We start from the raw sequence: 17,606 nt of genomic DNA, 5'->3' as shown, positions 1-17,606 counted from the left end.
GGTGGAGATTGATTAATTGATTCCCCTGTGAATTAAAGGTGGTTTGGTCCGTCACAGCTGGGACTATTTAAGGCTGCAGTTTCACCTGTGAAGTTTTATTGATGCTGAGTGAAAAAATAAACCACTGCTGTTCTCCACCTGAATCTGGCTCAAAATTCATTCTCACTAAAAAAATCCAACTGCAAAAGGTCGTGCTGTTACACAACCTTTTTGATTTTTTTATCATAGGCTATAGCACTTTCTCCTGACTTGAAGAAAGTTTGAATAATTCCTCACTGGTCAGTCATTCCCTTCAGCAGCACACACAAAAGGAATTATTTCAAAAGGAACTCTAAGTTATTGCAAAGTGACACAGAAACAGTCAATTCATTTACCTGGGGTCTGGATAACTGTATTTCTCCTATTTTCTCCATGTATAAATAGAAGCTCAGCAGACTGAAAGTGAAAGTATTTGCTGTTGCTTCAGAGAAGCTGCAGGGTTTATTATAAGTCACATGTTCAGTGCAGGATGGTGCCTGGTGGGAACAGGAAGATCCTGCAGTAGACAAACAGCTCAACTCAGAGAAATTAAATGCAGAATTAAATGCAAACTATTTTGTTATGTGTCTTTACTAAAGGTTGAATGACTTTGTATTTTTTAACATCAAGCTCAACCTGATAAAAGTGAAGTCAATGATGACTACCTGTAATCATGATGTCATAGAAACATAAGAAAAAAGACTTCACAGCAGCTTACAAGCTTTATTAGCTATTTTCATAGCAAATATTGACAAATGATCACTTAGGCAGAAATCTACTAAGTAGCATGAAAAGACCAAAAAGAAAACCTGCTCCTCGGCAGTGGAGGAGCAGCGTGATCTTTTGTCTCTGTGGACCAAAATATTACACAAAGCCGAGTCTGACTTTCATTTTTTCAAACACCAGGTTGACTAATATTATTGGTCTCTTGAGTGAGCCAGGAGTTATCTATTTCTGTTATGAGGGAATCACAGAGCCTTTGTGTGACATGGAAGTGTTTTTGGGGTGAAAGTTAAGGGGTTAGGAGGAGTTAAGTTGATTTTTAAGTGAGGTATATAATCTGAATAACAAGGAACATCAACAGGTATTCTGTAAAATACCTGTTGATGTTGAATAAAGAAAACTGCTTAGAGGCAGGAAAGTATATGATCTGATCAGTTATTACCCTATTTAACAGCTTTAATATTCATTTGGAACAATGTTTTTTTTGTTTGGTTGTTTTGGAAAAATAAATATAATTGGAAAATTAGTCTACATTAGCATAATGAAACTGTTGAAATTCTTATTCACTCTGACTCGTCAGATTTCACTTTAGGATGAAAATTTTTTATTTCTAAATTAGTGGCTGCTGTATATTGTTTATCACTCCACGTCAAATTGAAAATATCTTGTAATTCTTCAATGCTGACAAGTGTGCAGTTTGTTTATCTGAATAAAGACAGAGATGGCTTCTCTCAGTTCATTAAACTGTGTTACAAACAAAACCCTGATGGATCAGGGGCTCACTGAATGTTTCTTACACTTTGCTACAGTCTCAAAATCTCACTATTAACTTAGCAGAAAACACAATGTAGAGATATTTTATCTTCTGTAACCTAATTTTCTCAAACAAATTATTTTGAAATGATTGTAAAAGTCTAGGTTTATATCTTTGAACTTCAGTTAAATGCATAAAACAAGAGAGAATGTTAGACAATAGTTCAGAATTTATTAAACATTGTTGCCTCAGACTGAACATCAATTTGAGTCGCATAACTCTGGTGAAAGTTGCATTGAAGGCAAACGGGGACCAATCGGTGCTGTCAGCAGGTGAGACTGGAGCAGCAGAGGACAGAGTTGTCTTTAGTACAGAAACAATGTCCAGTGAAGTTTAATCACATCAATTTTACAGTTATTGCACATTAATGTCACATAAAAAGCTGTGAGTAGTGAAATCAGAGGCAGAAACTAAACAGTCTGTGCAGCTCACCTTCCTGTCTATCACATGTGGAACATTAGAGTATTGAAAACAGACACAAATGAAAATAAATGAGAAGCAGAGACTTCTGTTTTATTCAGCGATATTTTTGTCTTACAGTGAAGGTGTAGAAATCAAACTAATGAACATTAAACATGACAGTAATTGGTGGTACGTTCCAGTAACAACATCTGTAATGAAAATTAATATAAGATACGGATTAAGATTCACCATCTTAATCTGGTAGAATATTTACATGTTCCATTTCTACAACGTTCATTTCCACTGTTTATTTTTCAAAGCTGCATAACATTTAAAGTTTCTCAATCTGAGATCAAGGAAAACATTGGAACCTTCTGTAGGAGAGGGTTTGAGAAGAGGAGCAGGATTACATCACAGGAAGTTCATCCAGCAAACAGGAAGCTGACTGCAGTCTTACAGCATGAAGTTGAGGAACAACACCAGACTAGAATATTTCCTGTACAGCTGTTTATCTTCTGTTCTTGTTTTCCTTCATTTACTGATTAGTTTTGGCCTTAAAACTTCAGTAAAATAAAAAAAAACTTGTAGTTCGCTATAAAATACATTCTGTCAGAAGAAAACATTCAGAAAAAACTGAATTGAAGATAAATGGAAGAAATAAATTGCTGTTTGCAGTCAGAAGCTCAGTAATTCTAAGTTTTTCCTCTTTTATTCCATCATCAAATGATAATACGCTATTGTGGTCTTTGCTGAAATGTGTCGATATATTAAAGTACTTAAAACAAAACTGATAAAAAGCAGAAGCTCTCTATTTCTTGTGGAGAATTACGTCTTCAATTGCCTTGATTGCTTGGGCATTTTGTGCCAGTTTCAGCAAACCGTTTTCAGTCTCATGGTAAAAAACATGGACATAAAACACATTTTTCAGCACTTCAGAGGTGTCACATCCTGCAGTGGAATAGTCTGGGTCTCTGGTGTGATGCATCAGAACCAGAATGAATTGTTTACCAGATGATGAGACTGGAAAACAAAAAAATATAAAGTGATTGTCATAAAGAGTTGAGTTCATGAAAAGAAAATAAACTTCTCTCTACGTTTAAATCTGGAAACGTGAATTGGAACAAACTAAATCCTGGCATTCAACACTAGTCTGAATCAAGACGTGGATCATACATTTCAAAATGAAATGAAACAGCAATTTTCACTTCAATTTTAACTTATGTTTGGTAATTTAGGTTAACTGTATTATTTTACACAATCAGAAGTTCAACAATTCATTATCCTGATTGAAACAAACCTTATACTCTTTTGACATACAAGTTTAGTTCTGAAATAAAATGAAACATATCTCTCAAAGCATATGGAGGTGATTCAAAAGGAGCATAAAATAGGAAAAAAGGTTTTGGTTTGTGCTAAGATTTTATTAAAGGCTAAGATAATGAAGCTTATTTATGTCCTTCTGAATAATAAATACATTTTTAGGCCTTACAGTAATCAGACCCTTATTGTTGACCAGGTTTTTGCATGATTTCTGGAAAACAATCGTGTTTAGCATGAGTATTTACCCATTTTAATCAAAAGGGTTTATTGAAATCTTTATAAATTAGCATAAAAAATTGGTAACACTTTATTTGATGGGTTGTGAATAAGATTGTCATGACACTATCATAAACATAACATGAGTAAATCTTTAATGAATATTTATAACTGTTGTCATAAAGTGCCATTCAGTAAATTATGACACGTTTAATACAAAGTTGACATTATTCAAAATGTCTGTTATGACACTTGACATTAACCAATAAATCATAATCTGACATAAATTTGTTATAAAAGTATTACTGATTAAACTTTAAAAATTATGTAGCTTTATGTTATTAAAGCTAAAGCCCTGATTTGTTTATACTAATCAGATTGTTGTGCAAGAAGTTCTAGTATTACAAGTATTATAGACAAAAGTAACGCAGTGATGAAAAACTGGGAATGGATTTTATTTTTTTTACTTTGGGGAGGTAGAAAACACAGCAGGTCCATTTTAATTATCCTTTAAGTGCAACAAATAATGTGACAAATCAAACTATTCAGCTGGAACCAGATCCTAGAAGTAGTAAAATAAATATAAAATTGTAAATGGTTTCATTACCTGCTTCCTTTTCCATGGCAAACTTTACTTCTGATTCAAAACTGCGACTGACTGGACAGAAGAGAATGATGATGCTGCAGTTCTTCCTGGTTGTTTCTTCCAACTGTACTGATGACTTTAAGTTGTTCTTCAATTGTTTCATTATGTCAGTATCGGCACCAAACGTATCGCTGGTAGCAGTACAGTGGACCTTCAACACTGGTGTTTGAAGTTTGAAACGGCTGGGAAAAGACCATCCTTTGCTGTCTGCTGAAAACATTCAATAATAGTTGCCATTAATATCTGCTGAACTTTTACACATTAAAACATGTAAAAATGGAAGATGAACTTACTAGTTTGATTTGACTGCTCAGGTTTCCTTGAACTGGAATTTCTACTTTCTAATTAAACAGGAATAAAAACAAACAGTAAATATTATGATTAAATTCTTGGCACAGTTTATGATTGACACTAAAGTAAATTTCAGACTAGTTCAGTCATTAATAGTAAAGAAAAAAAGAATAAAAAATCTCATTATAAATGTATAATTTAAATAATATTAACTTAAAAATGGTTACAATTTTTTAATTTAAGAGCATATTCTACAAAGATTATATATTTTGTATCAATACAATTGTTTCCACAGACCTGTCCAATTAAAAAAACTATCTCTCAGACGACTCATTGTAGAAGGTTCGTTCGTGGTACTTCCTGGTATTTGGAAGAAAAGAAGAAAGTTTCTTTATGAGCTGCAGCTGAAACTGAAACATTATGTGAGATCCAATTATAAACAGCATGTTATCTCCAGTGTAACACAAACTTATCATGACTCAATAAGTACTGGAATAAATCTACACCACACAGAATAACGATCAGCATCTACCAGGCAAATGTCACACAGATTACTATGTGACATCACTATGTTCATAATCATGTATGTAAGAAAATTACTTAATACTAATAATTGTGCACATTTTATTCAGGGTATTTGTGGCTCTTGTGTTATTGAAGCAGAAGACATGCATTACATGATCCAGAGCCAAAAAACCTGAAGCTGCATTGAGGATTGTAGCATCTTCATATGGTGAGTTTTCTTCAGCACCAAACTATCTGGAAACCCTCAGGTATAAACAGATACATACAGGGTTACTGTACAGTCTTTATTGTGTGTAGTATTTTCTTGGTGCCTTTTGGTGTTTTTTTACAAGCTTCATAAGACTTATCAAGCCGTGACCCTAACTGTGAATAAACCTATTCTATTATTTATTGGACCAGCTGTAACAAACAGTTTCTCTGTGGAATCAACATCTTTTTCACTTCACATTTCTTTGAGCTTAACATACCTGTTGACTTTTCTGAAGAACTGTCATCCCCGTCATCTTGCTCCATCAATTCATTGTCACAATTCCTGTTTTGTGATTGTGTCCCATCTAAACACAGAGATTTTCACACAGTTTGTGAGTTAACTTATATTTGCAACAGTTACTAAAATAAAACTGTTGACTTACCCAAGCTGTTCGCCGTTGCAGATGATGTTTCTGCAGAGAGAGCAGGTAGTTTTAACTTAGTTCTTACATAAACAATGTTTTAGTTTTCATGTAGCTAAAATTTGGATTTAAAATTTGATCAAAGGAAAACAACGAACCAACAGCTTGTTCCCGCTTCTTCTACACGCAGAAGAAACATCCAGAAAAAACATGTAAGAATAAAGATATACATTAAATGTAAATGATTTTCAACTACCCACACCAATTGCAGAGCTAATATGGCCTGACAGTAAAGGCAACCAGAACTGAAATTAGTAAGCTCTAAGCAGGTTTTAGCCATGCCTGGATAGAAATATACAATAATAAACATCCTAAATGTTGATGTTTAGGAACTTTAGAACAGGACTGTGCCATTATTAGTGAAGAAAAACAAAAAACATTAAGTCTTTGTTTTGACATGTAGACAATCCAGTGTTCAAGCTTTTACTGAAAGTAGCATAAAACCATCAGAACGAATTTGTCCTAAAATCTTTGCAGAGTTTGTGTGGGTTAAATGCTGAGGGAGCTAAATTTGAAAAATAAACTGATTTCTCTCTCATTATGTGCGAGGACATTTGGCTTGGAGTTGGTTAATTATTAATAATAACATTAATCATTCTGATCCAGAGATCTTATTTAGCCTCCTCTCATTCTCCATCATCACTGTAGAACTATAAGAAACTTCAATGTTCTCAAACCTTTGACTTTAGAAACAGTTGGGAGCCACTTCTGCTTTTTAAAATTGTGTGTCCAACCATAGCTTTGCTCTCCTGTACATGAACATTCTGTATGTTTTCATTTTCAAGACATTGCATCCATTTAATACATGTCTTTGCAGCTGCAAAAGGACTGTATAGCAAGTTTTCAGAAGACACTCATGTACCTTCACACCACAATCTCCATCATAAGAACAATATGTTCACATTCAATGATAGTGAGAAGTAATTCTGGACACCCGATCCATTTTTTTTTCCTTTTCATATTTTATTGCTCTATTGACACCTGACCTCCACTTGACACTGAACATAAACCTTTATCCACTCCCTACTTTTTAAGAAGATACATTTTTATCTGATATATTAATAATGTATAATGTCCTTCTGACTACAACTAGATCTGACTGATTTTCATCTCCTATTTGTCTCAATTATCTTCTTCATGCAAGTTCTAGTCAAAATATTTACATTTTTTTGTAAGCTTCATCTTGATAGAAAAGTCTGATGATAACTTATTGTCAACAATCCAACAGTGGTTTAGACCTGAAGCCCCTTTGCTGGAGAAAAACAAGTTGAAATACACAGACAGGAGCTGTACACAGGCTACAGAAGATAAAACCGTAACAACTTTGAGTTCAGCTCTACATACATAGATCTATAAACCCTGATGTTTAAAATCACCTGCTCTGCACAGAAAAAACTTTGATGAAAAAAGCTTGACTAGTCATCTTAGCTTACCTTAGGAATATTAATGGACAATTCAATGTTGAATCCACCCATCTTATTAGTCCTACTAGCAACACTGTCTACAGGAAATCTGTGTTTACAGTTGGGACATTGTATCTTATTCTTGATAACTGCTGCCTGAGGAGACAAGAAAGAAACTTTTCACTGTAAAGTTATAAAATACATATTATTGTTATACAATAGTCAAACAAGGTGATAGTGTGATGGTCTTGGACTACTTTGATTGTTTAGAACCTGAAGGACTTTCTGTAGTTATTGTAACCATATTGTAACCTACCTGAAACTCCTGCAGGACCTTTGGGTTTGGTAGGACATTTATGCTTGAACCATCCAGTTGAATTAAAACAATTCCCAACAAAATTCCTCAACAAATATTTAAAACAATCGTTGCCAGTTTTAAAAAGTGTTTGATAGCAGTTATTGCTGTCAGGGGCAATGAATTATTCTGTACTTTCTTTCCTCAGTAAATTAAATCATTATTTGAAGACCTTTCTAACTTATATTTTCTCTTCCTAAAGTTAAAGTTTGTTTGAATAGCTGAAATACTGAAGTGCAAATTAATAATACAATAATACAATAAATAAGGGGAAATGTTCTTTCTTATAACACCACATAAAGATCTATGTAGTCTGAGGTTTTATCTTACCTGATTTGTCAAGTCTAACTTGTCCTCAAAAAAGGCAGTGTGATTATCTCCATTGTCCTGGTACAGACCAATATCGAATTCATACTGGTCATTTTTCTGCTTACGGAATGTGACAGACGGAGCAATCTCAGCTTCACACTCTGGACATTTCATCAACTTCTCAGCCTAAAAATCAAGAGAGACCATTGGTGTTAAGGACTAAAGATGATAAAACTACCACTAATAACAAATATTGTCACAAGAGACCTTACCCCTGATCCTTTGTTTCCTTTTCCTGACTCATTGTTTTGCTTTGTCTTTTTGGTTTTTGGCTCAGATGTTTCCATAGAAGTGAGGTTATCTATGAAAACAGGTGATTAGATGTTCAGGTAAACAGAACACACTTCATAGTCATTTAATTGTGACATTGTTGTAAATTTTAAAGTATTATGTCTTCTTGGATCTTTCCAAAGGTGAACATGCCAAGAGTTTTTTCAACAGATAGTATTTTGTTTGATGATTTGTGGTATCAGCAGGGTCATTAATAATGACTATAATTTGATTTCCAAAACTAATTCCCAAATAATTTCTATGTAAAATGCTTACTTAAAGTAATCTGAACTTTGTTTCCTTGGCTTTTTTTCCTTGTTTGTCATATAACCCAAGTGTTAACTGATGAAATTATACTTTTTGATTATTAATAGTTTACTGTTCTGTAATAAATAACTTGCTCCATTTTAGTTGAATTAATTAACACTTTTACCAAACATGACATCCTACAAACCACCCAATCATGTCATTGTCCTGTTTGTCATCTTCAAATTTCATTAAATAAAACTATTTTAGGAGGTTGGTAAACTGTTAATGTAATTTAATTATACAAAAATGAGAATCAATTAGAGCTTCTTGAAGGTTTGAACAGATTTGGCCTCAGATTTCATATGGAAAGAGGAGATTTAACTGTGTGCATATTTTGAAGGCGTGCAAATAGTTTTACAGTGATTTTGCCATTTATAAAACACTTTTTAATTGTTAAGCAAATACTGAGAAGAAAGACATAAAAAATCTCTATAATAAAATGTTTTCTTTTTTTATTGGCCAAAAAGAATTAAAATCTATTCATTCTACTTTAGTATTATTCAACATTTTGTGACTGATTTGTAAAATATGTTCTTGTAGTGAATATAAAAAGATTTGGCATCTTGTTAAGTGTACCAACTTGATGAAATTTTGCACCAATAAGATAAAATACACACACATAAAGAAAAACAACTTCTACAGTTGCACTCATAAACATTTTTTTCTAAAACAAACAGATTAAAAATTATAGTCCAAGCCAGAATTTAAGAGAGCTGAACATGACAAACAATATTACATCATATAAATAAAAGCACCAGAGTTTGAAACCCCATAAATGGAATGAAAACAGGAAATTGATCAAAGGCAGAAATGTAAAGACTTTTCTAACTTTGTGGGTCAGAGTCTCATCCAAGGACACTCTGTCGTGTTGTGGAGGACTGTGATGGAGTATAATGAGTCATAATAAGTTCAGTTCAGGTTTATCTGCTAGTAGTTCTCACTTGTGTTGTTACTGATTAAAAAAATGATTGTCTGACTGTCATCAGGTTCTGATAAGGAGAAGATTTATCAGAACCAGCACTGAAAGTGTTGCTGCAGTTTTCTCCTTACCAGATCTCTGGCTCTCTCCATGCAAACAACAACAACTCTCAACCAGGAAAATGGAAGAGTAAAAAAAAAAAAAAAATCTAGAGGAAACACACTGGTCTGATCAAAGGCTCACCAGCAGGTTTGTTTTCAGCTTGGTTGATCAGGGAAGGTGTGCCCTGTCGATTGGACATTTTAGGCTGTTCTTCTGCTTTATCTTTGTTTTCATCTGCAGAGCTGCTGACCTCCATTTTGTTCTCCTCAGCCGCCTCTGACGTTTTCTCTGGACAGCATCAACATTGAAACAGAGGAGACATTAACTTAGAGATATTTGTATCTGTTGGCTAAAGTTGTTGCCCATTAACTCTGTTTTGTACATTTGATGATTATGCCTCACAGATAAACAGAAACCTAAATTCAGTGTCAGTGTCTCAGAAAAATAGAATAGCAGAAAAAAGCAATAAAAGCAGCACTTTAAGTACAAGTACGCTTATGAAAAGTATGTAAATTTGTCATCACTCAGTACTTGCTAATTCCTCAGTGAAGTTGTCCCAGAACTATTTTGATTTCTGTCATGTTATTCTCAGGTCTTGCAGGGACTGCTTATCTAATGGTATTAAACAGAAATATTTCTGCACCTCCTGTATTTGTTCATCCTCATTCCTTTTCACTTCCTCAACTTAATGGTACTACCTCTGGTTTTCTTTCTCCTCCTGGTTTTGCTCCTACTACACCCTTTCAACCCCCAGCAAAGCTAAAACCTTTATTATTTTACCAAGTAAAATCAGAGTGGAGCTGAGTTAAGAGGTACCCCTTCTTATTGCATTAACTAAGAACATTATCACACATTGTGAAGAAATATTGAAAATATGTTAATTTTAAGTAGGAACTGCTCTAAACCCAGGAAATGTGAGAGGAAAAAAATCTAGAAGAAAGACACTGGTCAAACTGTCGACTTTGCAGTAACACAGGTACAGGTTCAGTTGAGATATGTTCGCTAATGCAGAGACGTTTGTGGTAAAGGTGGTGACGCCTCAAGACTGCAGATGTCCCAACGGTGACCTTTTTGTCAGAAACTGCCTGTACCTTTTGTTTTTAATTTCTTGTACGTTCAAATAACTCAGCCACAGACTGTGTGGTCAAAGCTGTATAAAGGAAGCCCTGAGCGACAGGGACAAATAGACTCCTTTAGCATTTTATGTGTGCGTTAACTTGAACGCTTACTATGTGCCAATGCGATTTTCTCCAACTGCAAATGTGAATAATAAACTTGTGTTTTTGCTTTGATATCTGCCTCTTAATTACAGTTGCTTTCTCAACAGCTTACAAGAATCAAACTGTATGAAATGTGAGATAAATTTAACTGACGAAAACCGGGTATATACTCCCCACAGAGACTTTAATACCGACATAGAGAAACAACAGCTGACGAATACAAGCAAGAAAATATTACCTGAAGAGTTCATGGTGTTCTGGTCCAGTATATCCGCGTTTTGCTGCTCTGCAGCGTCACTGAAGCTAAAGAAGTCGTGGTAGAAATCCCTCCCATTAAGACTTGATCATGTGACTTACAATAAACTCTGCAGCTTCTGCTAAAGAACAGCTTTTACTTTCACTTTCAGTTTTGCAGGGTCGGTGTGTCTACACTGATTACTGGCTTAATCTGTGAAAACTGCTCTCACTCACTTTCAACAGGATATTTGCAGACTTTTGATGAGTCTGTTCAGAGGCTCTCTAAACTCACTTTACTAAATTGGTTCTTATGATCAATGTCCCAAATGAAGTTTTACTAAGTAAAACGTTTGGTCTCAAGCACCTAACCCTGTGAAACTTCATGAGTAACTGTGGTTAGTGATGAAATTATATCACTAATATAAACAAATATAATAAATACACTAATATAAATAAACTGTAAGACAAGAATGATTTAAACCAGCGTGGTGATGTTTAATTAATTTCTACAATCGGTTCAATGAATGAACAAATGAATAAGAGAAAGAAAAAAAGATGAAATAAATAAAAGGGAGAAGGGAATAAAAAAGAAGAAAAGAAGTGAAGAAGGAAAGAAAGAAAAAGAAAGGGTTGCAGTCAGGAGAAGGCGTTTCCAGAAACCACGTGATAAATCAAAAAGGGGAGAGGTTATTTATTTGGAGCGAAGGAAGCTTCTGGTTTCATTTTGTACCACGGAGCTGACAGTGAGATATTTTGAGGATCAAAATCTGCTAATATACTTATTTATTTATCGTTCACTTTCACTGTCTTTAGCCTGTATCTATCTTTTCTGTTGAGTAAAACATTTTGCAGAGCTACACTGTCCAAATCATCTTGGTAAGTACAAACCTAATATCTGTGATTGAAGCAATTGTTTAAGAGAAGTTAAATGAAAGGCTGAACATGATTACACTACTGTCTGTCTTTGCAGAGGAACTATAATGGCTGCTTCTACATGTAAGTAAACAAATTAGGTTTCTGAAACGTTTTCAAATTGTTTTTTAAAAATTATAATTAATTTTTTCATGCAGTGCTGGACAAACCATGGAGGGAACTACGATGGGGGTGAGTTTACTGTGAGACTTTTTAAACTGATAAATATTAATCTGTTTACTGCAGCTGGTCTGTCTCTCATTCTGCTAAAATCTAAAAACAAGGACATCACAGCAAACAGAAAGTACAGGGAGAGATAAATTGCTTTTGATTGGTCAGGGGAGAGGTTATTGCTCAGTGTGGAGGATCCTGCAGGTTTGTGATAGGAGGTTTTACCAAAGGCACAATGAATAAACACATAATGAAAAGAGAAACTGGATCAGATCAAGAAGCTGAATCTGGAGCAAAGATATGTTCTGTGTAATAAATATTCATCTTTGAGGGACAATTCAACCAAGCAAATATCACCACTCCACTCACCACTCCAGACAATAATTTGAGGGTCGTTAAGCAGTAACTGATAAAAGTGTTGTATAACTCTACAAAACTTGATCCTGTGCCATCTGTAGATGCCATAAAAGCAATCAAAGGTTATAATAAGATTCTTTTTTAATTAAAAAACATAAACAAGTACAAACCATGGCCAGTTGCATTTCTGAATAAAACTGCTCATTGCAAACATAATACTTCTGTACAATGACACCAATGAGTAAATGCAGTTTTCTGAATCAACCATAACATCCATATATCCACTTTATGTTCTCAGGGAGAAGCAGAAGGAACTTCAGTATGTGAAGGAGTACAAACCTGAAGTTGAAGGCATTAAGCATCTTCGAGTTCTCATGTTTGGACATGTTGGAGCTGGAAAATCCAGTTTCATCAACTCCGTCAGTAACGTCCTCCGAGGGCGAATGTCCATTCCTGCTTTGACCAGTGCGACCACCTCCGACAGAAGCTTCACCATAAAAGTAATGAGCTAAGATGTTTCTCTCCACAACAGGAGCACGACTGCATCACATTGTAATATGATGTCAATTATTTAGCTAAAAAATCTTGTAAATTGATTTAATTCATTTACAAATAGTACTTTAATCTTCTGAGAAACTGAATGTAGGGATTCATCAGCTGTTTGCCATGAATTTTAACCACTGCTATGTGAATAATAAATATGGATTATCTTTTAGATTTTTGAGATCAAACAGTTAACCTTGATGCAGATTTGCTCTTTATTTCTTCCCGTTTCCAGCAGGAATTGTGTTACATGTTTTTTTTTTTTTCTGTTTCAGTATGAAACTCATAAAATCCATGTGGGACGAGGAACTTCAAAGACATTTTTTCCTCTGGTTTTCAACGACGTCATGGGTCTGGAAGACGGGAACAACAGTGGGATTCATGCTAGCGACATCACACTGGCTATGAAAGGACACGTAAAGGAGGGTCACAAGGTGAAAAGACAAGTTTCCACTGCTGGGACCAGTTAGGATACTGGAGCAGCAGGTTTTTATTTCAAGTTGTTAACAATGACGAACATTTCAACAATCTACAGATGATCAGACCAATTATTCTTAATGCTGGATCTCTAAGAAAGTCTGTGCAAACATGACAGCTGGTCAACCTTTATGGTAAAATGACAAGAAATTGACACTGTTACTCCTGCATCACAGTTATATGATCTGCATACAAGTCCTCTTTACCTGGTTCCATGAGAACCTGCATAAAATTAGAAGGTACCCAGAACACAGAGCATTCTGGGTAAATACAAAACCTACTCACAAGACTAGCGTTAGCGGGAAAAATGATTCGTAAAAGGAGAAATCCTACAGCTGCTAAAATCTGACACCACTCCATTTTTGCTTACATGTTATGAAGAAAGAAGTTGTGCATAGTGTCTTCCTTTTTGTGTCGTTTCCTTCAGTGGCTCTTGGTCAGTGACGTGCGGTCAGGGGAGGCAGGTGAGGCAGTGCCTCACCAGCCATCGTGGAAAGAAAGAAAATATATAATCATAAAGTAATTTAAATTGTTATATTCATCCGGTGGTTTGTACTAAAAAATATTTATTTTTCATGTAGCTTCACCAATTTCGATTTTTATGTGTTCAAAATCGCTGAATTTTCTTATTTTCCCATTCAAATGCTTGGAAGCGATGCCGGTGAGGCAGCAGCGAGCTCTGCCTCACCTTGGATTGCGCAACCCCTGGCTCTGCACTGGCTGCTAAGCGGAGAGAGCATGTTGCTGTACGGCGTCAATAAAATGGTTTAAACAAATTTAATATGTGAACTTATTTCCAATAATTTAGCTTATGTATATAATGTACAGTGCTTTTTGTCACCAACTGTGTTTGTGTAACGTGTTTCGTGTAATGAGCGATTATAAACGGCAGAGAACAGGTTCGAGGTGAGGCAGGCAGCTCTCTTGCCTCATGGCAGGGGGCGCTCAAGATCCCAGACGTTCGTCTTGTTCACTCCTCAACTGCCGAGTAAGTGACAGCGAGCTAGGCTAAACGATTCGGGAAGCAAGTCAAGTGCAGCGATAGATTATAATAGAGATAGGGATTTTTTTCCTCTCGCTTATCCCGACTTTCGACATGGATGACTACATTACAACACCAAAAAAGTTTTCTCAAGTGGACTTTCAATCGAAGCAGGAGATAATATGTGTGTTTTGTGAGCTACAGTTTGTATGTGTAAGGATGCAGAAGTGAAACATAACCTGTAAACTGCTGTCAATCTATGCATCTATTTGCAAATCTGATTCTGATGACGTCAGTGCCTCACCAGCTATGAACCTCACCGCACGTCACTGCTCTTGGTGCAGCACCAAAGTGAGGGGGTGAGCAGGTTTCTCAAAGAGTCTGGTACATGTGACACAGTGCGGTGTGAAAACGCTTTGCACCAGCAAAGCAGTTTTGGTCTCCAATAAAAATGAGTCTACTGGACTGCAGGGTGTTAAAACACCCTTGAGTTGCTTTCTAAAATAAGGTTTAAAAAATTAGCGGAGAAATCCTAACATTAGATGCTAATAGCTGTTTGGATCTCTGCAGCAGCTGCTCTTTGTCCATTTGGGCTCTGACACCACTCCAGCAGGTATTTGTCTAGTTTCAAAAGCGGCATGGAGAAATTGCAACTTGCAATGTTTGGAAGATGTTGGTAAGAATGAAGGGGGCATGGCTTGAATGCCAAAGTTGCTAAAGCCGACTGAGTGAGGACACAAAAAATCCAGTGTTTGTTTTGATCAGCAGGAATTAGCTACAGCACTTTTTTCCTGCTCATCTTTATCTCTCGTATAAAATGATGGATTATTTACAGCTCCAAGTGTACATGCAGCATGTACGCCTACAATAAAGAGTGCTGTGTATTGGTTTGAACGCCTCCACCTCAAAATCTCTGAATTAAGTCAAATGTACCATCTGCACATTGAAGCAGTAGGTCTGCTGAAAAACGTGGCTGACAAAGGAGTCCTTCTGGTGTATTTTAGCCCATTCTCCTTGAACATTAGGAATCGTAACAGGTGCTGCTCCCCTCTCAGATGCTGTGAGATTTACAAATATCTGAAAGATATTAGTTTATCAAAACAAATTTTTTTAATCTTTTTTTATTTTAAAAGTCATTGTTTCATCATCTTCTCTCTTTTTGCAGTTTAATCCAATAGCCCCACTGACTAAAGACGATTTTGGATACAACCCAAATCCCTCACTTGATGACAAGGTTCATGTCCTGGTCTGTGTGATGTCTGCCAATGCTCCACAGATTAATAGTTCAGTTCTGCAGAAGATGAAGAAGGTCAGAGAAACAGCCAGTGAACTGAGTGAGTTTATAGAGAACTGTATTATTTAGACAAACAACAAGAGGAAAAGTCAAAATGAGTTCCATCAAAGTCGATGTGAATTAATCAGGAGGCATCCTGATCACCACTCCAGTTAATTTCTGCTTTGAATTACTCAGATAAATTAACCTTCAGAAATGTTCTATAAATGCAGAAAGAGTTAGAAATACTTTAATAGGCCTATTTTAGTTTTGATTTTTTCCCCTTACTAGTTTGCCATGTTGACCCTTGATGGGTGGCTGTCTCCATGGATATCTCCATGGATACCGTTTCCATCTGTTTCTGTCTCTGCAGACATTCCTCAGATGGCCATGATGACCCACATCGATGCTGCCTGTGGGGAAATAGAGAAAGACTTGAAGAATGTTTACAGAAGCAAACACTTGCAAAAAAAGGTACGTTTTAGACCATTTGTCAGGAGATATTATACAATTAACTATAAACTGTAACTGTAACAGTTTGTTTTTACATTCAGATGAAAGACTTCAGTGCAGCAGTGGGAATCCCTATGAACTGCATCTTCCCTGTGAAGAACTACAGCGACGAAATTGACATAAAAGACGATGTTGACATTCTGATCTTGAGCGCGCTGAGGAAAATGGTCGACTTTGGAGATGACTTCATTGAGAAGCATGTAAACTCATGTTAAAAGTTTGCTTTTTTTATTTTTGAAGTGGGCTTGTGGGTAATTACAGTTTAAAAAAGAAGAAAAAAAGAAAATGGTATGCTGGAAGCTATTTCTTGAATAATTAATATTCAGAATAACTTGTGCAGTACAAACACTGGATGTGATGTTTGTGCTGCTTGATCATATTATGCAAAACTTAAGTCTGGAATATAAATATTGTTTGGAAGTACTTGTTTTAAAAAAGGAAATTCTAATTAAGTGGGAATGCTGGATTGCAACACACTGCACAAGCTGCCTCGTTTTACAGAACATTTTATGGTCTACTGTCAAATTTTGGGGTTAATCTGAGGATTGTTTGGCAGAAATATCTGTATTGTGATTTAACTACAGAAGAGTGGCTGGAAATCTTATCAAATATAAGAAGACATACCAAAGGGAAGCTTCCCCAATATAAGTTAATTCATAGGTTTTATTTTACTCTCTAACATGTGTTATTCTTTTGATGTTTGTCATTCTTATTTACTTTAACATTTCATGCAGGTACTTAAACAGTATTGTCAATTGAAGTTTTTGTTTTCTTCAATGTCTGTAATAAGATGAAAAATGACACTACCAAACCTAGATAATAAGAAAAAGGTACAAGAAAGAGATGTTTGCATGTATTGTGGGGGAATATTATGTCAGTTAAAATAAAACTACACTATCGTATGTCTTAATCTACTGAGATAAATGTTCTAAGGAATAAAGCTGATAGAACATAATGAGGGATCAAATGTGTTTTAATGTGGTTTGAGGTTTCTCATTTTCCTGTTTACTCTGTCGTCATGGTGCTAAATAGAAAATGGAAGAAAAAAAAACAGATTTGAGTCGCCATCATTTCTGCAGATTTGTATTTGGCAGAGAATAAAAAAATAAATTAAAACAGCTTGATGGCTTAGACTTCAAAAATAACCATTAAAGAACAAAATACATTTAAATTGGGAAAAAAACAACAACATTGCATTCATTTTCAATGATATGTTGTAAAATATTCACATTTTCAGTTTTAATATATTTAACTAACAATATTTGACTCATATATATTTGTGTGTTTAGCTATATGAGACTTTAATTCTCAGGGGTTTTGTTAGTTAATTAAAGTCTCATATAGCTAAACACACAAATATACCTGGTTTTAAAACAAGAGCTGTATTTATGTTGCAGAGTGTTAAAGCACTTTCTGATTTCTAATCCTGTTCTACTTGCAACATCACTGCTCGTGCTGTTGCAATCAGGTTTGAAAACACACCAGATTTTAGCTGTTTGAGCTCACCTACATTTAACACAAACTGATTAACAGATCGCTGCTGCCTTGAACCAGATCATGCATCACAT

At 35.3% G+C, this 17,606-nt stretch overlaps 2 protein-coding genes across 6 annotated transcripts; one reads left to right on the top strand and one right to left on the bottom strand.

Annotated features, from left to right (window-relative positions):
- Positions 1–2,037: 2,037 nt before the first annotated feature.
- LOC122840143 lies at positions 2,038–10,947 on the bottom strand. Of its 5 annotated transcripts, none has more exons than XM_044132351.1 (11): positions 10,812–10,947; positions 9,495–9,641; positions 7,966–8,054; positions 7,060–7,879; positions 5,725–5,743; positions 5,588–5,617; positions 5,423–5,509; positions 4,728–4,790; positions 4,433–4,480; positions 4,101–4,349; positions 2,038–2,977 (listed from the first exon to the last, which is right to left on the bottom strand). In XM_044132351.1, the coding sequence occupies exons 4-11, from the start codon at positions 7,099–7,101 to the stop codon at positions 2,766–2,768; spliced, it is 750 nt and encodes a 249-aa protein (XP_043988286.1). In that variant the 5' UTR covers positions 7,102–7,879; positions 7,966–8,054; positions 9,495–9,641; positions 10,812–10,947; the 3' UTR covers positions 2,038–2,765. The 5 variants fall into 5 exon arrangements, with proteins under 5 accessions (XP_043988286.1, XP_043988285.1, XP_043988284.1 ...); XM_044132350.1 differs by having other exon boundaries at positions 4,101–4,346; positions 5,725–5,746; positions 10,812–10,946; XM_044132349.1 differs by having other exon boundaries at positions 5,725–5,746; positions 10,812–10,943.
- A 582-nt stretch (positions 10,948–11,529) lies between these two features.
- On the top strand, positions 11,530–16,997 carry LOC122840142 (interferon-induced protein 44-like). The gene is made up of 8 exons (XM_044132347.1): positions 11,530–11,686; positions 11,781–11,806; positions 11,881–11,914; positions 12,549–12,750; positions 13,069–13,227; positions 15,418–15,586; positions 15,899–15,999; positions 16,080–16,997. Exons 2-8 carry the CDS (start codon positions 11,791–11,793, stop codon positions 16,251–16,253), a joined length of 855 nt encoding a protein of 284 aa, XP_043988282.1. The 5' UTR covers positions 11,530–11,686; positions 11,781–11,790; the 3' UTR covers positions 16,254–16,997.
- Positions 16,998–17,606: the final 609 nt, after the last annotated feature.

The sequence above is a fragment of the Gambusia affinis genome, linkage group LG11, assembly GCF_019740435.1.
Source record: "Gambusia affinis linkage group LG11, SWU_Gaff_1.0, whole genome shotgun sequence".
Classification (NCBI taxonomy): domain Eukaryota; kingdom Metazoa; phylum Chordata; class Actinopteri; order Cyprinodontiformes; family Poeciliidae; genus Gambusia; species Gambusia affinis.
This window is presented reverse-complemented; position numbering and strand designations above follow the sequence as displayed.